Raw genomic sequence first — 17,855 nt, forward strand, 5'->3', positions numbered from 1 at the left:
ATCGGGTCCATCACACGGTGCTATTTATTTAAAACTATATAGTATAATTAATTTGTATAACTTTCTTTAATTACATTAAAGTCCCTTGGTTTTTGGATTTAATATATAGTATTGATATATATATATATATATATATATATATATATATATATATATATATATATATATATATATATATATATATATATATATATAGAAGAGATCAACTAAGGTCCACATTTATATTGAGTCCATAAGTTCTATTATGAGCCATTGGATGGAGGGAAATGGAGGGATGAGATCAACCCCAAAAAGTGTGTTTATAAGCTAATCTCATTATCTCACCATCTCTCTCCTCTTTCACTAATCCACTCTAATTAATCACTAATTTACTATATATTTGTTTTCCACTCATCCATTTCTCTTTCATCTTACACATTTCATTTCTCTCTTCTCTCAAACTCTAAAAAAAACCCAAATAAATAAAAAAAACCCAAAAAATCCAAATAAATAAAAAAACCTAAAAAATCCAAATAAATCAAAAAACCCAAATAAATCACCCACTCCTCTCATCTTCATTCACCACCACCCACCACCACCCCACCCGACACCAACTAACCACCCACCACCCCCGCCGCCGCCTCACCGCCGCTGCATTTTTTTTTTTTTTTTCAACTCGTTTTTTTTTTTTTTTTTTTTTTTTCCGTTTTGTGTTTGTTTGTATGTTTTGAGTTGTTTTTTCCATTCATTATTTTTTTTGTCTTTTATTTTGTTAGTTCTCATTTTTTATTCATTTTCTTAAATCGATTTCGTGTTTTAAATCTCGTTTTTTTTTTGTGAGATACTTTTTTTTCATCTAAGACAAAAATGGTCTAAAGTTATACAAAAATGAACCAAAGTTATACAAAAACAGACTAAAGTTATACAAAAATTGGACTAAAGTTATACAAAAATTGGACTAAAGTTATACAAAAATGAACCAAAGTTATACAAAAATGAACCAAAGTTATACAGAAATGGACTAAAGTCATACAACAATGGACTAAAGTTATACAAAAATTGGACTAAAGTTATACAAAAATGAACCAAAGTTATACAAAAATGAACCAAAGTTATACAGAAATGGACTAAAGTTATACAAATATGGATTAAAGTTATACAAATATGGGCTAAAGTTATACAAATAAGGACTAAAATTATACAAAAATGGACCAAAGTTATACAAAAATGAACCAAAGTTATACAAAAATGAACTAAAGGTATACAAACATGAACCAAAGTTATACAAAAATAGACCAAAGTTATACAAAAAAAGACTAAAGTTATACAAAAATTGGACTAAAGTTATACAAAAAATTGGACTAAAGTTATACAAAAATGAACCAAAGTTATACAAAAATGAACCAAAGTTATACAAAAATGAACCAAAGTTATACAAAAATAAACCAAAGTTATACAAAAATGAACCAAAGTTATACAAAAATGGACTAAAGTTATACAAAAATTGTATAACTTTAGTCCAATTTTTTGTATAACTTTAGTCCATTTTTTGTATAACTTTGGTGCATTTTTGTATAACTCTGGTTTATTTTTGTATAACTTTGGTTCATTTTTGTATAACTTTAGTCCAATTTTTTGTATAACTTTAGTCCATTTTTGTATAACTTTGGTTCATTTTTGTATAATTTTGGTTCATTTTTGTATAACTTTAGTCCATTGTTGTATGACTTTAGTCCAATTTTTGTATAACTTTAGACCTTTTTTGTATAACTTTGGTCTATTTTTGTATAACTTCAGTCCTTTTTTGTATAACTTTAGTCCATTTTTGTATAATTTTAGTCCTTATTTGAATAACTTTTGTCCTTATTTGTATAACTTCAATCATTTTTTGTATAATTGTAGTCCAAATTTGTATAACTTTAGTCCAAAATTGTATAACTTTAGTCCTTATTTGTATAACTTTAGTCCTTATTTGTATAACTTCAGTCCAAATTTGTGTAATTTTAGTCCAAAATTGTATAACTTTATTCAATAAGAGTACAACTTCAGTCCAAAATTGTATAACTTTAGTCCAAAATTGTATAACTTTAGTCCAAAATTGTATAACTTTAATGCACGTAGTGTATAACTTTAATAGACAAGATGTATAACTTTAATGCACCCAGTGTATAACTTTAATGTTTTAAGTGTATAACTTTAGTCGTATAACTTTTATAAAAACCAAATAAATATGAAAAATCGTAATTAATCAACAAATATTAAATCTGAAAAAAAATTAAATAATAACAAAAACCAAAAAAACTCATAATAACAAAAACAAAAAACCAAATAACAATAATAAAACCAAAAAACCAACAACCCAACCCAACCCGAAATCTGAAATAAACCAAATAACAATAAAAAAAACCAAATTTAAATATTGTGTGTATAACTCTAATGCACGCAGTGTATAACTTTAATAGACAAGATGTATAACTTTAGTCCAAAAAATCAAATAACAATAACAACCAAATAACCAACAAAAAATTAATAACCAACAAAAAAAACAAAATAACAAAATAACAAAAACCAAAGAACCAAAGAACCAAATAAAGTAAATCTGAAAAATTTAAAAAATGTACAATGAAAATAAAACAAAACTCATACAAATACGAGAACACTAACAATAAACACCAAAAAAAAAAAAAAAACAAAAAAACAAAAACAAAATGGAAGAGATCTGTTAAACCGAAAAAAACAAAACCAACAAAATATAAACAAAATCAAAAATCAAACCAACAATGACTGAAAAAAAAAAGAGAAAGGAAGAGGAAAAGGGGAGGAAGGAAGGACGGCGGAGGAGGAAGGACGGCGGAGTAAAGGGCCAGTGGTGGCAGATCTGAAGAGGTGGTGGCGGGACTCGTGATGCGTGCGTGTGGTAGGGAGGGAGATGCGTGTGGTGGTGTGTTGTTGTTGTTGTTGTCGTGGAGTTGTTGCGGTGGTGGAGGGAGGACGGAGCTGCAAGAAAGGTGGTAGGCCGGTTCTGGGGTGATGGTTGTCGCGGTTTGTTGTTGGCGTGGTGGATGGTGGCGGGTCAGCGTGGGGGTGGTTGTGGGTTGTGTGACGGTTGCTGAGGTGAGACGATGATGGTGATGGGCGGTGAGGTAGAGGAGGACGGTTTGAGGTGGTGAGATGCGAGGGTGGTGTTTGTTGTGGGTCCGGTGGAGGGAGGGAGGTCGTGAGGTGTTGTGGCGGGTGATAAAGAGGAGAGGAAGGAAGGTGGTGGCCGGGTTGGGTGGTGGTCACTGAGGAGGTGTGGAAGAGGGAGTGGGTATTTTTGGGTATTTTTTGTTGATTTGGTTTTTTTTTTTTGTTTTGTGAGAATGAGAGGGAAATGAGAGAGAATGAGTGAATGAGAGAGAAGTGAGAGGGTGAATTATGAGGAAGTGAGAAGGGAGGATTAGAAGGAGGATGGAGTTATACAAATTAGGATGGAGTTGTACATGGATTAGGAAGGGAGATTAGGGAGGGAGATTTATGGCCATCCATTGAGATGAAATCTCATCCCTCCATCCCTTCCATCCAAAGGCCCTTATAAGGACATAGGGACTCAATGGATGTAAGGACCTTAGAAGAACCCCTATATATATATATATATATATATATATATATATATATATATATATATATATATATATATATATATATATATAGATCTATTGAGTCCACCCTTTTTCATTGAGTCCATAAGTCCTCTTTAGGACCCTTAAAAAGATAGGATGGAGGGCTGAGATTGAAAGAGAAAAAGGGAGGATTAGTGCAGAAATTAGGGGATCAATGCTAATTAAATACTTTCCCTCACTACCTTCACTAATCAACCACTAATTTTACTATATATAATTTATTTTTCACTCACTTCTCTCTCATCTCACACAATTATCATTCCTCTCATCTCTCTAAAAATAAAAATAAAAACTCAATTCCTCTCAAAAATCCAACAACATTCAAAAACCAAATAATTCAAAAAAAAAATTCCCCCTCTTCCCCACCGACCACCTCCACGGCCACACACCCACGCCCAACAACCCCACCACCCAGCCAACCACCACCACCACCACACACGCCCACCAAAAACCCAGCCGCAACAACAACCCACCAACCACGCCCCACCACCACCTCACTGCACTCGACACCACCAACCACGTACCACAACCCGACATCACCAACCCTCCAACCACCCACCACCAACCATGCACCACAACCCGACACCCTTAACCCTTCAACCACCCACCACAACCTGACACCACCCTTTTTTTTTTCAAGATATGTCGCACGTCACCACCACAAACCCGATGACAGACCCGACACCATCACAACCCCCCACCGTACGTAGCTCCGACAACAACCCACAACCTCCCACCGTACGCAGCCCCGACGACAGACCCGACACACCTACTCCCCCGACCACCACGCAATAGCTGCTTCGTCGTCCAGATCTACCACGCAATAGCTGCTTCTCCTTTCTTCTCTGATTTCAATTTTTTTTAGTTTGTTGTTTTTTGGTTGACTGTGTTTTTACGGTTTTAGATTTGCTTTTTATAATTTCAATTTTTTTTTTTTTTCGATTTTGTTCTTATTAATTATGTTTGTTTCGTCCTTTATTTTCTCAGATTTTTTTTGGTTGGTTTTTTTTAGTTTCTCTGTTTCACTTACTTTTTTTATTTCCATTTTTGTTTTTGTTTTTTTTAGATCTATAAAGTTACACCGCGGTGGTTTCAGATCTGTTTGTTTTTGTGTGTTCTTTTACAGTTACCATCGTTTTTCTTTAAATTTACACTTTTACTTCCTCACATTTACACTTTATTTTTTTATTTTTTTATTTTTTAAATCTATACACTGGTTTTTATACATTTACACATTTACAAATCATATTATCATAATTTTTATTCTTAGATCTAAGAAATATATTTATTACACTCATATTTTTTTAAATTTACAATCTTACTTCTTTACATTTACACTCGTATTTGTGTACATTTACACTCATATTTCTTTACATTTACACTCATATTGTTTTACAATTACACTCGTATTTCTTTACATTTACACTCATAATTTTTACATTTACACTCATATTTCTTTACATTTACACGCATTTTAGATTTACACTCATATTTCTTTACAATTACACTCGTATTTCTTTACATTTACACTTATAATTTTTACATTTACACTCGTATTTCTTTACATTTACACTCGTATATCTGTACATTTACACTCGTTAAATTTATATATATTTGCACTCATATATTTTCGTGGATATGAGTTGGTGGTGGAGGACGGCGTTGGTGGTGTTTGTTGGTAGTCGGACTAAAGTTTACTCGTAAAAGGACCAAAGTTACACTTATAAAGGACCAAAGTCACACTCAAAGGACCAAATTTACACTCTAAAACCTTCAAATTTTCACTTAAAATACTACATTTACACTCGTAAAATATCACATTTACACTCGTAAAATGTTAAAATTATATAATTTCAAAATTTTCGCCACAAAAAAATCAAATTTACACTTTTAAAATATTACATTTACACTCGCAAAACATCAAATTTACACTTGTAAAATGTTAAAATTATATAAATTCCAAATTTCCGTCACAAAAAATCAAATTTACACTCTTAAAATATTACATTTACACTCGTAAAACATCAAATTTACACTCGATAAATGTTAAAATTATATAAATTCAAAATTTCCGTCATAAAAAATCAATTTTACACTCTTAAAATTTTACATTTACACTCGTAAAACATCACATTTACACTTGTAAAATGTTAAAATTATATAAATTCAAAACTTCCGTCACAAAAAATCAAATTTACACTCTTAAAATGTTACATTTACACTCGTAAAACATCACATTTACACTTGTAAAATGTTAAAATTATATAAATTCAAAATTTCCGTCACAAAAAATCAAATTTACACTCTTAAAATGTTGCATTTACACTCGTAAAACATCACATTTACACTTGTAAAACTCATACAACATTACATTTACACTTCTGAAATCTGAAACTCAAAACTGATTAATTAGGAGCTAGAGAGAGAAAGAAAAATTAATTAGTGTATAAAAATTTGATTAGTGGTAATTTTTTTTGTTAATTTTCAATCTCAACCACCCATCTCAATCCAACCATCCACATTTTTTACCTTTTCTTTTTAATGACCCTTAATCAAATTCATCTCAACCATCCATTGAGTCCATCCAATGGCCCTTAAAGGGACCCATGGACTCAATGACACATGTTGGACTCATTAGAACTCTCTCTCTCTCTCTCTCTCTCTCTCTATATATATATATATATATATATATATATATATATATATATGAGCTCAGTTAGATTTTAATTTTTGACATTAAAAAATTAAAATATAAATAAAAAATTATAAGAGCTCGAAAAAATATAGATAAGCTTAGTTAGATTGATTATGGTTGTACAATGCTCTTGTACAACCAGTTGTATAATAGTATTTGTGCATATTTATTAGCCACAAATTACATAATCGACAATTTTTATGCTTGTGACACTAATAACACTGAAGTCATCAATTGAGTGAAGAATTAGGAGTGAGATGGAGTGAAGAAATCGAAGTGAATGTTATTGAATTGTTTGAGTGATAAAAATGTGAAAATATTAACTTCTGTCGATGACACCAATATCACTAAAATGAGTAACTTATCAGTAAACATGTCTAATTTTAATTACCTTTTCATATTTTAACCTTAACTTTTCCCACGAGTATTAGTTTTACTAAATAAATCTAATTTAACACTTATTTTGTACTCCACTTTCCTTTAACTAAAATGGGTTAAGTATCAATAAAAGTGATTTTCTCTCTTAAAAAAAATCTCTCTCTAGTTTTCTCTCCCCTTTTTCTCTAAAAAATAAAACCCTAAATTCTCCCCCTTTGCCGCCGCCGTTCTCCTCCTTCCTCCCACCGCCACCCATCAACCCCCTTCCATGTCGCCGGGGATGGGGTCTCTCAAGACCTTTCTCCGACGACCCGTCTCCTCTCTTCCGATTAACCCTCCTCCCCTTTCTTACCCACATCCGGTTCTGGATCGTCCGGGTCTGTCCGTTCCTCTCGGTCTGTGTGGTGTATGTGGGCTGTTCGGGTCTTATCGGACGAGTTTGTTGAGGTGGTGTGGCAGGGTGGTGCTTGGATCTGGCGGTGTTGTGGGTTGGTTGGGAGGCGGTGGTTTCCGTTTTTTATTCCTGTGTTCTGTTTTGTTTCCTTTATGTTTTTGTTTAATTTCCGCTTTCGTTATTGTTTCGTCTCTCTTTCTGAGGGCTCTGTCCCCGTCTATCGGTGGTGTTCGTCTATCAGTTTGAGAGCTTTTGTTTTCTGGTTCGTTTGCAGTTTTCTAATAAGTCAGCAGAAGATCAGCGTTGTTATAGATCGTTATATGATTTTACATATTTTGTCCGATTCATGGCTACAATCAATCACATCAGAAGAAATGGATACTCGTCAAGGAAGATTCGGAGACCCTCTTATGGATGAAAGCCTTTTGCGGCGAATCGATGATAGAGACTCTGTTGCAGTGTTTCATTCTTTGAACAAGAATTTATTTCCTATGGTTGTAATCGATTTGTATCCGATTGAGCTTGGCATATGTTGTAGATGTCGTATGACTTTTTATTAATGATAATGATCTTTTCTCAAAAAAAAAAAAAATGGGTTAAGTATCATTCCATCTGTGTATATAAGTCAAATACATTGTTTCCTTATATATTCTGTTTTTTGTCTTAATTTAACCATATTACTTAACCCGACTTGTTTTTGTCTTATCCATACTAACTTAATCCGTTTAAATTTAAGACGGATAAACCCGTTTTAAATAAGAATTTGTGTTTGTAACAACCGAGTAAAGGTGATCAAGATTCAAGAGCAGGCTTGGGCCGGACATGGACGGGCCTAGACTTAAAAAAATTATCCGACGAGCCTAAATTTGTTGCCAATGTTCGTTATAGCGGCCTAGTTTGTCCATACCCGCCCATCAAAATAGGTGGGCCTAACAGCGGGCTCGTGGGCTCAAAACTATAACAAAAAACTCGATTGTTATCCTAAAAAAACTACCTATTATAAAGAACAAAATAGGTTTATGAACTTTTCTATAGGCTCAACTTCGTTTTGCTTAAAATTATCTAAGAAAAATAGTTAGTATATTATTTTATACATTTTTTTTTATGCTAAAGACGTTGTCATGTTAATAAAAATAGGAAAATATTATTTAAAGCGGGCTTATCAGGCCGGCCCATGGACATTTATCTTAGTCCATACCCGCTCATTAATTCTAGTGGGCCTATTTTCTTTGTCTATTACCCGTTAATGTAATATATTTTTATGTCTAAACCCGTTTAAATAGCGGGCTAAACGGAACGGACCAAGCAGACCGACCCGCACTTAATCAGCTCTAGAAGGGAGTACTCTTACCTTTTATCGGCCGTACCTTCTATGGGAAAAAATCACAACCTTTCTTATTTCCGGTCTTCACACTTGGTGCAATGCACTTGCAAAACACGCAAAAACAAGGAAACCAAAAGCGCCAAAAACTAAAAAAGACGAGAAAACATAAAAGGAAACCAACCAAAATCTTTTAACAAAATCTCCTTATAAAGTTAATTAATCCTATTGTTTTTTTTTTTTTTTTTCACAACATACTCAAAAACTGTATTTAAAGCGTGAGGAGAAAAAATCATGACATACCAAAAAAAAAAAAACATAGTGCAGCAATGGAAGAGGTTAGAGCGACCGCCGCATGGGTTGCTTCACATTCGTCTCATGTTTTTGTTAACCATTCAGGTTTGTTTCATATTTACCAATTCACATTAGTTGTAATCATCAATTAATTTTTGTAATTGGTTTGGGTTTGGAACTACGACCTAATGTATAGAATAACTCGGTCTTAACTCTTAACCATTGGGCTAAGACGTACTGTATTCAATAGTCGATAATACAGTATATGACTTTTGTTTGTTTGTATTTTCAGGGATTGAGAAGGTTGTGGAGGACATAAAGGGTTCAATACCAAAAGTGGAGTGGGATTTTGAAGGGATTCATTACTTTGATGGAGGCCCTCTTTCTGTTCAGTATCTCTTGGTTTTAGATGCCTTGAACTTTTGCTTTTGGCCTGGTACCTACACTACCTTATTATTCCTTTCTTTCTATTCCCTATTCCGATAACTGCAAAAGTTGGTCAATTCGACATATTCCGATACTTCACATTAAAAGGAGTACTTGGATATTTTTAATATTACTTACTAGTTCTTGTATAACTGCAAAAGTTGGTCAATTCGACATACTTTTGAGTTAGTAGGAATTAGATTGAAAGCAATAATTTGCAATGTACTATTTTAGCAGTTAAACTGTGAATTTACGGCATGGCTGTGATTTTTTACTGCTCCATGGGATTTCATTCCTTGATTTTAGGCTGCATTATTTCCACGTGGTTAGAGTAGGTTGCCACGTACAATTGTTATTACAAGAGCTACAATTTTACTTATAAATCTCGTGGCTCAGGGTAAACGGCTTGTGGATATACCATTGGCCTTGATTGGGGCAACACTAGTTGGAACTGGTTTATAAATTCTCTTGTGTTTCTTTTTAGACGAGGAATTGAATTATGATCATCTGGCCTTAGGCCTAAAGAGAGCATTGGAGCATGACAAATCTGCACTAGATGCAGACCGACTACAAAACTACACAGGTTTGATCCTCCTGGTTTCCCCTTTTGCCTCTTTAATTTCCTTCTTTAAACCACCCTAGTTGTCTCCTTGTTTCTTTTGAAAAGATGGAACCTTTTACATGAGCGATTTAGACTAATTAAAGGTAATGCAATTTTGGTCACTTGCGTATTCATGGTTTAGACAGGTCCTGAACTACAACAAATATTGAAATGGCCCCGGCCATTACCATTAGAAGATGAGCGAATCCGCCTACTTCACGAGGTAACTCTAATATTACCGCTCAATCACCCGTTTAAGAGACGATCTCTTATTGACGTAGAAACAATTACCTATAGTAGGACAATCTTTTGAACGAAATATAAGAATATGAGTTGAACTAAAGTCTTCAAGTGGATTCTATCCTAGGTTGGGCGCGTACTTGAACGAGACTTTGAGGGGAAGGCGTCAAAACTTGTGGAAGCCAGCGGAAAGTCAGCTGCTAAACTAGTAGAGCTTGTAACTCGACACTTTCCTGGTTGGCTTCCCTTCATTTAGTCAGTTAGAATGTGTTGTTTGTACGCGTCTTTAGGTCACTAACACATGTTTATATGATCTAGGTTTTAGAGACCACACAGTATACAAAGGTCATCAAATATTCTTATACAAAAGAGCACAGATATTTGTAGCAGATATGTGGGGAGCTTTCAAGGGGAAGGGCTTCGGAGAGTTTAAAGACATAGGCAGTATAACCATATTTGCAGATTACATTGTTCCAGCTGTTCTCCGCCATCTTGGTGTGCTAGACTACAGCTCATCCCTTGCTAGCATTGTCGAGTCAAACAAGGTCATATGTTCCGGTTCAGAAGAGGAAGTAGAACTCCGAGCTTGCACCATTCATGCTGTCGAGAAAATGAGGGATTTGATTTTGGTCAAATCTGGAAAACAGGTTATTTCTTACACCTCGCTCCTTACACTTTTTCTACACAAGTTTAAGTGCCAAAAATGGGATTTTTTAAAGCAAAATAGCAGGCATGAGTCTATGACCTTTGATACCAGGGGTATTAAAGGAAAAGGAAAGATGTAATTAGTGATTTGAACAAAATTTGACCTGGTGAATAGGGTCATTCGGGTTGGGTTTGAGTCATTCCAGAAGTTATTGGGTCATTTGCGACTGGTGGTTACAGGTTAATCAATTAGGTCATAACTATTCTGGTTTTTGTGTCAAGTTAGTCAGATGAGGTAAACTCAGATCAATTTGGGTTCGGGTCTACTACGTTTGTTCCTTTTTTGGTTTCGGCTTTCTATATTTGTGCTCCACCTGAGCTATTACCTTGAACTTAGCTGCTTCTGTTCTCCTAGAAGGCCTATAACACGATCTTTGATGGCAGGTGCTGAGTGTGGAGCTGGACCTTTGGCTATGGTCGTATGGCATTCAACTGACTTCTCTTCCATACCACAGGACTCTTTCCATATACTACTGAAGGCCTCGAAGCTCTACGATTATGGTTTAACTATGTGTTCTATCTTTTTTAGTCGTCAAACAATGGCTGTTTTAGAACAATGGTGCATGTTTTTCTTAATTGTAATTAAGTTGGTGATTACTTTGTTTCTCTACGACTTCAGTTCATGGTCACTATAATATTTGCCTATAGATTATCTTCGCTGATGCTTAAACAATATGTTGTTGGCGATAGAAAAAGGACAATACAACATATAAGCATTTGATACACTTATTTATTAGCTGTGTTTAACATTACTCACAACTCGCTCCAGTGAGTACATGTAACATAATCTGTACTGTATCTGTTTTCCCTTTATTAATCAAGAAGATGAAGCAGAAGGGTTCTTTGTGATTGGCAAATTTCCGTCATAAGTGCACTTCATCACATCTGGTTTTCTCACTAACCTGGGTCCTGTAGGAACTTTGCTACTTTTTGGACGTATATCCTGCAGTAATTAAACAGTGCGGACATTAATTTATATAAAAAAAACGCCAATATTATCTTGGTAATTCAAAGGCTCCCGCTTTGGCGGGGATGGGTACGCAACCAACCCTGTGTGTAGGAAACATACTGTGATTGTTTCCTGATGATATTTATTTACTGATAACTGAATAATTGGTACTCCATAATGAGACTGTGAAATACCTGATCAAAGATAGAAGTGGGAATTGCAAGAGTAGCAACAGCATTCGGGGCATCAACAATGCCAGAGATTCTTCCTTCACAAGGGCAGCAAGACAGTAGGAGATAAGCCTGCATGTGCCGTTCATTTTATGAGTTACTGTGAGTTAAAACTACCAATTACTTTTCAACTATCCTGAAGAATCAACAGCTGTTATTACAGGAAAACAGGATGCTTTCGTACCTGCTCCTTGGAGTAACCGAATTTGGACAGATAATCAATGGCATTGAGCACTGCACGCTTGTAAGCAACGCTAGCATCGAGGAAATGTTGTCTTCCGCTCTCATCAACGCTAATGCCCTCAAACACCAGCCACTCTGAAAACCTGGGTTCCACAGGACCGATCTCAAAGATAGGGTTTACATGCAGTGGTGTTGGCCCCATAGGTGTCAGGTATTCCTTCATTCCTCCTCTTATTATGTCACACCTGATCATTCCCATTTGACATCATAAAAAACGTTTAATGAGTCATTCCCATTGAAGCTTTAGGAATGGAAAAAAGTCAAAAACTATTCTCTAGTAGGCATGTTTCAGAATATGCCCTGCTAATTGCGTATGTTAACTGCATTTCCTATTTATATTAAGTTTTGACATAAGTGAATAAATTGGGGTTAAGAAAGAAGACATACTTAAGCTCGAGAAAGCCGCTCATCTCAATGGCACCACAGAAAGAGACTTCACCATCTCCCTGAGAGAAGTGCATATCACCAGTGCTAAGATTAGCTCCTTCCACAAACACCGGAAGGTATACCTTTGAGCCTCTGCTAAGATTCTTTATGTCACAGTTTCCTCCATTTTCCCTCCCCGGTATTGTTCTTGCTGCCTCCCTCGCAATCTTTTCCCATTCTTCACTCCCCTTTTCGATCTACACAATGTAGTCTAGTCAGAAACACTATGCTATTTATAGGGCTGTCTTGTATAATTCAGGGCCCCTATGCCATAATTTACAGTTTACGACTACTAATACTGGGAATTAAGTTCTTTTAAGATGCAGATAAAAACCGTAATCCTTCTGTTGACAGCATTTTAATTTTACCTTTCCTAATAAGCATCCGTTAGGTGATGGCAAATTTGCTAGTGGTCTGCCATGCAGAACTTCACACAGTTTAAGAGACTTTAATCCATTTTCTTCAACGTCTCGTTCCCTTTCGTTCCATATATCTAGAAGCTCTTTTGATGGTGCTGTCCCGACTATTCCCGGGTGGGTTAAACCTGGGAAACGGACACCTAGGAAACCCATGCACAACCTTTGACATATAATTTCTGATTGAAAATGTTTTCTTGCCAACCAAACAAAGCCTAAAATATACGCAATTACCAGGGATATGAGGCGAATAAGCATAAATGCCTTCGAAGTACCAGATAGCCTTAGTAGCACAAGGGAAATGATCTGTCAGAAAACCACCTCCATTTTCTCTGTCAAATGTTGCAGTGAATCCCCATTCATCTCCTGGTAGAGGACCTAAGTTGCATATCTCCACTACCAGCAGATCACCTGGTTTGGCTGGTACCCCGTCCTCATCCGAAACTCTGATTGGCCCGCTTAAGTAATGGACCTAATTCATTTGTCAGAGACATTAAAATTAGCAGATATATCTCCAAAAAATCTTAATTAAAGTATGAGTAGTGGCATGATCTTGTGTGCATCTATATAGTCAAGCATAATCCATAATCACGTATCATCCACGTGACATAATCTATCTTAGTTGGTAAAGTCATTGAGTTTTGATACTCATAGAACCGATAATCGATGGCACCCTGAATTTCTGGGGCCTCAGAAATTCCAAAGGCATTGAGTTGATAAGACAACTTATTAAAAAAGTTGCCATTGAGTTGGTAAAGCCATGTTTGACTGTTTGTATTAGTTGTGTTAGGGTCCGACCCAAATAAGGTTAGGCCGATCCGACTGACTATTAGTTAGACCTTACACTCTTTATGATTTGACATTTAAATATCCATTTATGTCAAGTGTCAACTTTGTGAAGCTAGTAAGATGAATCAACTATTCTAATGGTTGGATTTTAATTTTAGCTTCAAGAATCCATACTAGTGACAAAATCTAGTGACCAGTTTGGTGGTCCTTTTAGCCAAGGGTAATGGTTTTCCATATGGGACAATTATGTGGGGAAAACTGGGTTATTAGTTATTACTTGTGACTTGACAAAGGTTTGAGGTTGTGATTTGTTCCTTTTCAATAACAAGATGCTTTGTTTGGTAAAACTAAAAAACTAGCTAAAAAGGGAGATGAAACATGAAAACTGAAAAGATAGAACTGATAGGCTAACTGAAAATTACGAGCCAATAAGACAACTTATTATATAAAAAATGTTTGGCAACTAGCTGAAAAAGATAGAATTAAAAAAGGAAGATAAAATAAGATGAGTTAGCATATTTCTCAACAATAGGTCTTGGTATAGACGGGTGGGGCGAACAGACGGGTAAAGACCTCTAATAAAATGGGTAGGGGGACAAGGTGGGCACCCTCCATGTGCTTCCCACTTTATGGCAAATGGATATTTTGTGAGAGAAAATGGTATCCGTCTATACGTATAGACGGATAGTGTCCGTCTATAATGAGAATTTGTGATTTCTCAAATAAACTACCTGTCAAACACTCAAACACGTAAAAAAAATAAGGTAATTGAAATTTTAGTCAAATAAACTATTTTGGTCAAATAAGCTAGGTGAAGTGTATGAGTCAAACAAAACCAAAGTTCTTTTGTTTTATATTATGATGGGCTACACTTTTGCTTGCCATTAAGGAAGTCATTTGATATTATGTTTGACATATTTTTCATCATGAGTCATCTGGTAAAAACTTCGTGTGTTGTGTAACTTGAATACATCGAGCACCTTATGCTATCGACCATTTGCACGACAAGACAAGTACCCTATGACACTAAGGGGTGTTGTTTTTGCTCCCATAAAGAAAATAGGAAAAGCTCATTAAACTGAAGGATAAGCTTCAAAAGCTTTCCAGTTAGTTGAGATTACTAAATGCCAACCTGAACCTATGAATTTATGATATAACAGCTAGTCTTGTTTGTGACGGGCTAATCCCGTTACAAGCTTGTGACCTCTCACAAAAAGGGAGAGAGGACAAGGTGGGGCACCCCCATGTGCTTCCCACTCACCTCTCAATGGGCATTTTGTGAGAGGAAACGGTACCCGTCACAAGCTTGTGACGGATAGTGTCCGTCTTCAATGAGATTTTGTAATGATATAAAGATTTGATATAAGTAACATCACTTATAAGATGCATCAATCATCCCTTCTCATCACGGAGTTTCATGAATAATGAGAACAAAATGTACTCCAACTACACAGAAAATTACTAGCCACTAAAAAACAGCTTAAGGTACTTTTATGAGTTGTTCTTACAGTGGAAAGATCGATAGATTTTACATCAGAAGCGGAATTATTATCACCAATTAGGCCAGCAGTCCAATCAACCATCTCAACTCTGAAGAACTCCCCTGATGTAACATCCGCAACTGCGGGTATTTCAGGGTGCCATCGATTATGAAGAGGTAGCTTTTGCTCCCACGCCGACCTCTTCAAATCGATTGGTACCACAACTCTTGGTGTTCTAGGAGCCATGTTTGTGTTAGGGTCCGACCCAAATAAGGTTTGGCCGATCCTACCGAATAATACTTAGAGCTTACTTACACTCTTACAGGACACTTCTGGTAATTCTATATGACTGACATTTAAATGTCCATTTATGTCAACTTAGTAAAATGAGTAAATAACTAATGGTTGGATTTTAATGATTTTGTTAGCTTCAAGAATCCATACTATTGACAAAATTTAGTGACCATTTTGGTGGTCCTTGTAGTTAAGGGTAATACTTTTCCATATGGGATAATTATGTGGGGAAAACTGTGTTATCACTTGTCAAAAGCTTGAGGTTGTGATTTGTTACTTTTCAAAGATATATCATATTATGATGGGCTACACTTTTCCTAGCCACCAACGTAATTTTCATTATGAGTCGTCTGATAATAAATTACCCAAATATAGCATATTCTTACTATTTATTGTGTAACATTGAATACATGGAGCACCTAATGCTGCCTATTATCGGCCATTTGGACGACAAGACATAAAGATAGTATTGTGGTCGCAAAATCCTATATCCTAAGTACTACAATTCATAACGACCGACGGGTTTGGTTAGTAGATCTTCTAGCATGGATTTTATTCACTAGGGGTGCCCATAAATAGGAAATAGGAGAAACTCATCAAATTGAAGGATAACTTGAAAAGTTAAGAGATTGCCAAATGCCAACCAACCTATGATATAAAGATTGATATAATTAAGTAACATCACTTATTAGATACCGAGTACATCAAACATCCCTTCACAGTTCTCATCATGAATAATGTGAATGGATAGCAAAACAGAACAAAGTTGGGAAGTTGTCATTGTCACGAGTTCATGATTACATTCCTTACGAAACTTGAAGAATAATGTTTACTAAAAGGTCGGTCAGTAGCATTAAGTTATACTTCTTATACTCCGTTTAGGTTTTGTTATTCCGTAGTTAGTCAGGTTGCTACACAGTAATTAAATGGTGGAATGGAGGGCGTACAACTTAACTTACCACGGAATTGTCAGCGTATTTGATATCCTCAGCAGAATCATCAAGTTTGATAGCACCACCAGAGAAGTCTAACATCTCAACCCTGAAAACTTCAGCAACCTTAACTTCTCCGACAGGCGGTATATCCGGATGCCACCTGTTATGATGCGGAAGTTTTTGTTCCCATGGCTTCTTCTTTACATCTACACTCACCACTGTCCTTGCTCCTTGAAATGATGCCATTGTTTTTAACATTTGTTGTGTTACTGCATTTTCTTTAGCAACTTTAAAGATACATACGGAGTAAATCTATTTATATATTCCAGAAACCAATGGACGTCCATGTAATTAAATAAATTTATACAAATTAATTATACTATATAGTTTTTAATCCTAGCGCTGTTTGGTGGACTTGAACAAAGGACTTCAATGTAAATATTACGAGTATATAGTTTTGGTTGAAGTATAAATTTAGAGAATACCAGAATATCGTGAGTTTCCTTAAAATAAACATGCCCCACTTATGATATTAATTAGTATAAAGATGTTAATTATTTAACATACACAAATATAATATAATATAAGTATGTTATATTTTGAAAACTATTAAAAGGTAAATAAATAGGGATGACAATTATGGTCCAAACCGAACCGAACCCAAATCGAACAAAGGAAAAAATTCAATCCAAACCCACCCTTTAAAAACCCCTCCCCGATCCACTATTTAAAAACCCATATTCATATTCACTATTGGAAAACCCGAACCAAATCCAAACCCGATCCAATCGGATATTTTTGAAATTTTAGGCTTTATTAAACTTGAAATTTCAATTTTCTTATATAAGATTAATTTTTTATGTAGTCAAATCAAGTTTCGGATTGGTTTTGGATTATATGGTGGATCGGGTATGAATTTGGAGCGGGTATGGGTTTGAAAAAAGTATAATGGATCAGATATGGATTTTAAAATTTTGGATATGGATCGGGTATGGATATGGATCTGTGATCCAATAAGTAAGTGGATTTGGTTTGGATCTTGCAAAACCCGATCCAATCTGATCCTTGCCATCCCTATAAATAAATCTATTTAGATTTTCAAAAAATATAATATTCCATAATTTATTAGATTTGTAATTTAATTAGTACCTAATAATGATTGCTCTTAAATAATATTCTAATCTAATATTTCAGATTTATTTAAATACTCCCTCCTATTCAAGATAAAACTCCTTATTTCCATTTCCGTCTATTCACAATAACTTCCATATTTCCTTTTTCGGTAAATGTTTGTGTGGTCCAAATTTAATTGTATGGTGGGGTAGTGTATTTGTGTGGTTCAAAATTATTTATATGGTGGGGTAGTGTGTTTTCTTAATTTTCGTGTCAAAATGAAA

The 17,855-nt window shown here is 35.1% G+C and overlaps 2 protein-coding genes across 3 annotated transcripts; one reads left to right on the forward strand and one right to left on the reverse strand.

Moving 5' to 3' along the window:
* Nucleotides 1-8,675: 8,675 nt before the first annotated feature.
* Nucleotides 8,676-11,340, forward strand: LOC141623121 (uncharacterized). The gene is made up of 7 exons (XM_074439191.1): nucleotides 8,676-8,828; nucleotides 9,016-9,159; nucleotides 9,634-9,732; nucleotides 9,897-9,973; nucleotides 10,118-10,226; nucleotides 10,309-10,637; nucleotides 11,080-11,340. Exons 1-7 carry the CDS (start codon nucleotides 8,759-8,761, stop codon nucleotides 11,170-11,172), a joined length of 921 nt encoding a protein of 306 aa, XP_074295292.1. The 5' UTR covers nucleotides 8,676-8,758; the 3' UTR covers nucleotides 11,173-11,340.
* Nucleotides 11,341-11,352: 12 nt separating this feature from the next.
* On the reverse strand, nucleotides 11,353-16,762 carry LOC141623120 (uncharacterized). Of its 2 annotated transcripts, none has more exons than XM_074439189.1 (7): nucleotides 16,483-16,762; nucleotides 13,194-13,431; nucleotides 12,912-13,102; nucleotides 12,505-12,740; nucleotides 12,059-12,302; nucleotides 11,839-11,946; nucleotides 11,353-11,638 (listed from the first exon to the last, which is right to left on the reverse strand). In XM_074439189.1, the coding sequence occupies exons 1-7, from the start codon at nucleotides 16,714-16,716 to the stop codon at nucleotides 11,513-11,515; spliced, it is 1,377 nt and encodes a 458-aa protein (XP_074295290.1). In that variant the 5' UTR covers nucleotides 16,717-16,762; the 3' UTR covers nucleotides 11,353-11,512. The 2 variants fall into 2 exon arrangements, with proteins under 2 accessions (XP_074295290.1, XP_074295291.1); XM_074439190.1 differs by lacking the exon at nucleotides 16,483-16,762 and adding an exon at nucleotides 15,257-15,624.
* Between the last annotated feature and the right edge of the window lie 1,093 nt (nucleotides 16,763-17,855).

The sequence above is a fragment of the Silene latifolia genome, chromosome X, assembly GCF_048544455.1.
Source record: "Silene latifolia isolate original U9 population chromosome X, ASM4854445v1, whole genome shotgun sequence".
NCBI lineage: Eukaryota > Viridiplantae > Streptophyta > Magnoliopsida > Caryophyllales > Caryophyllaceae > Silene > Silene latifolia.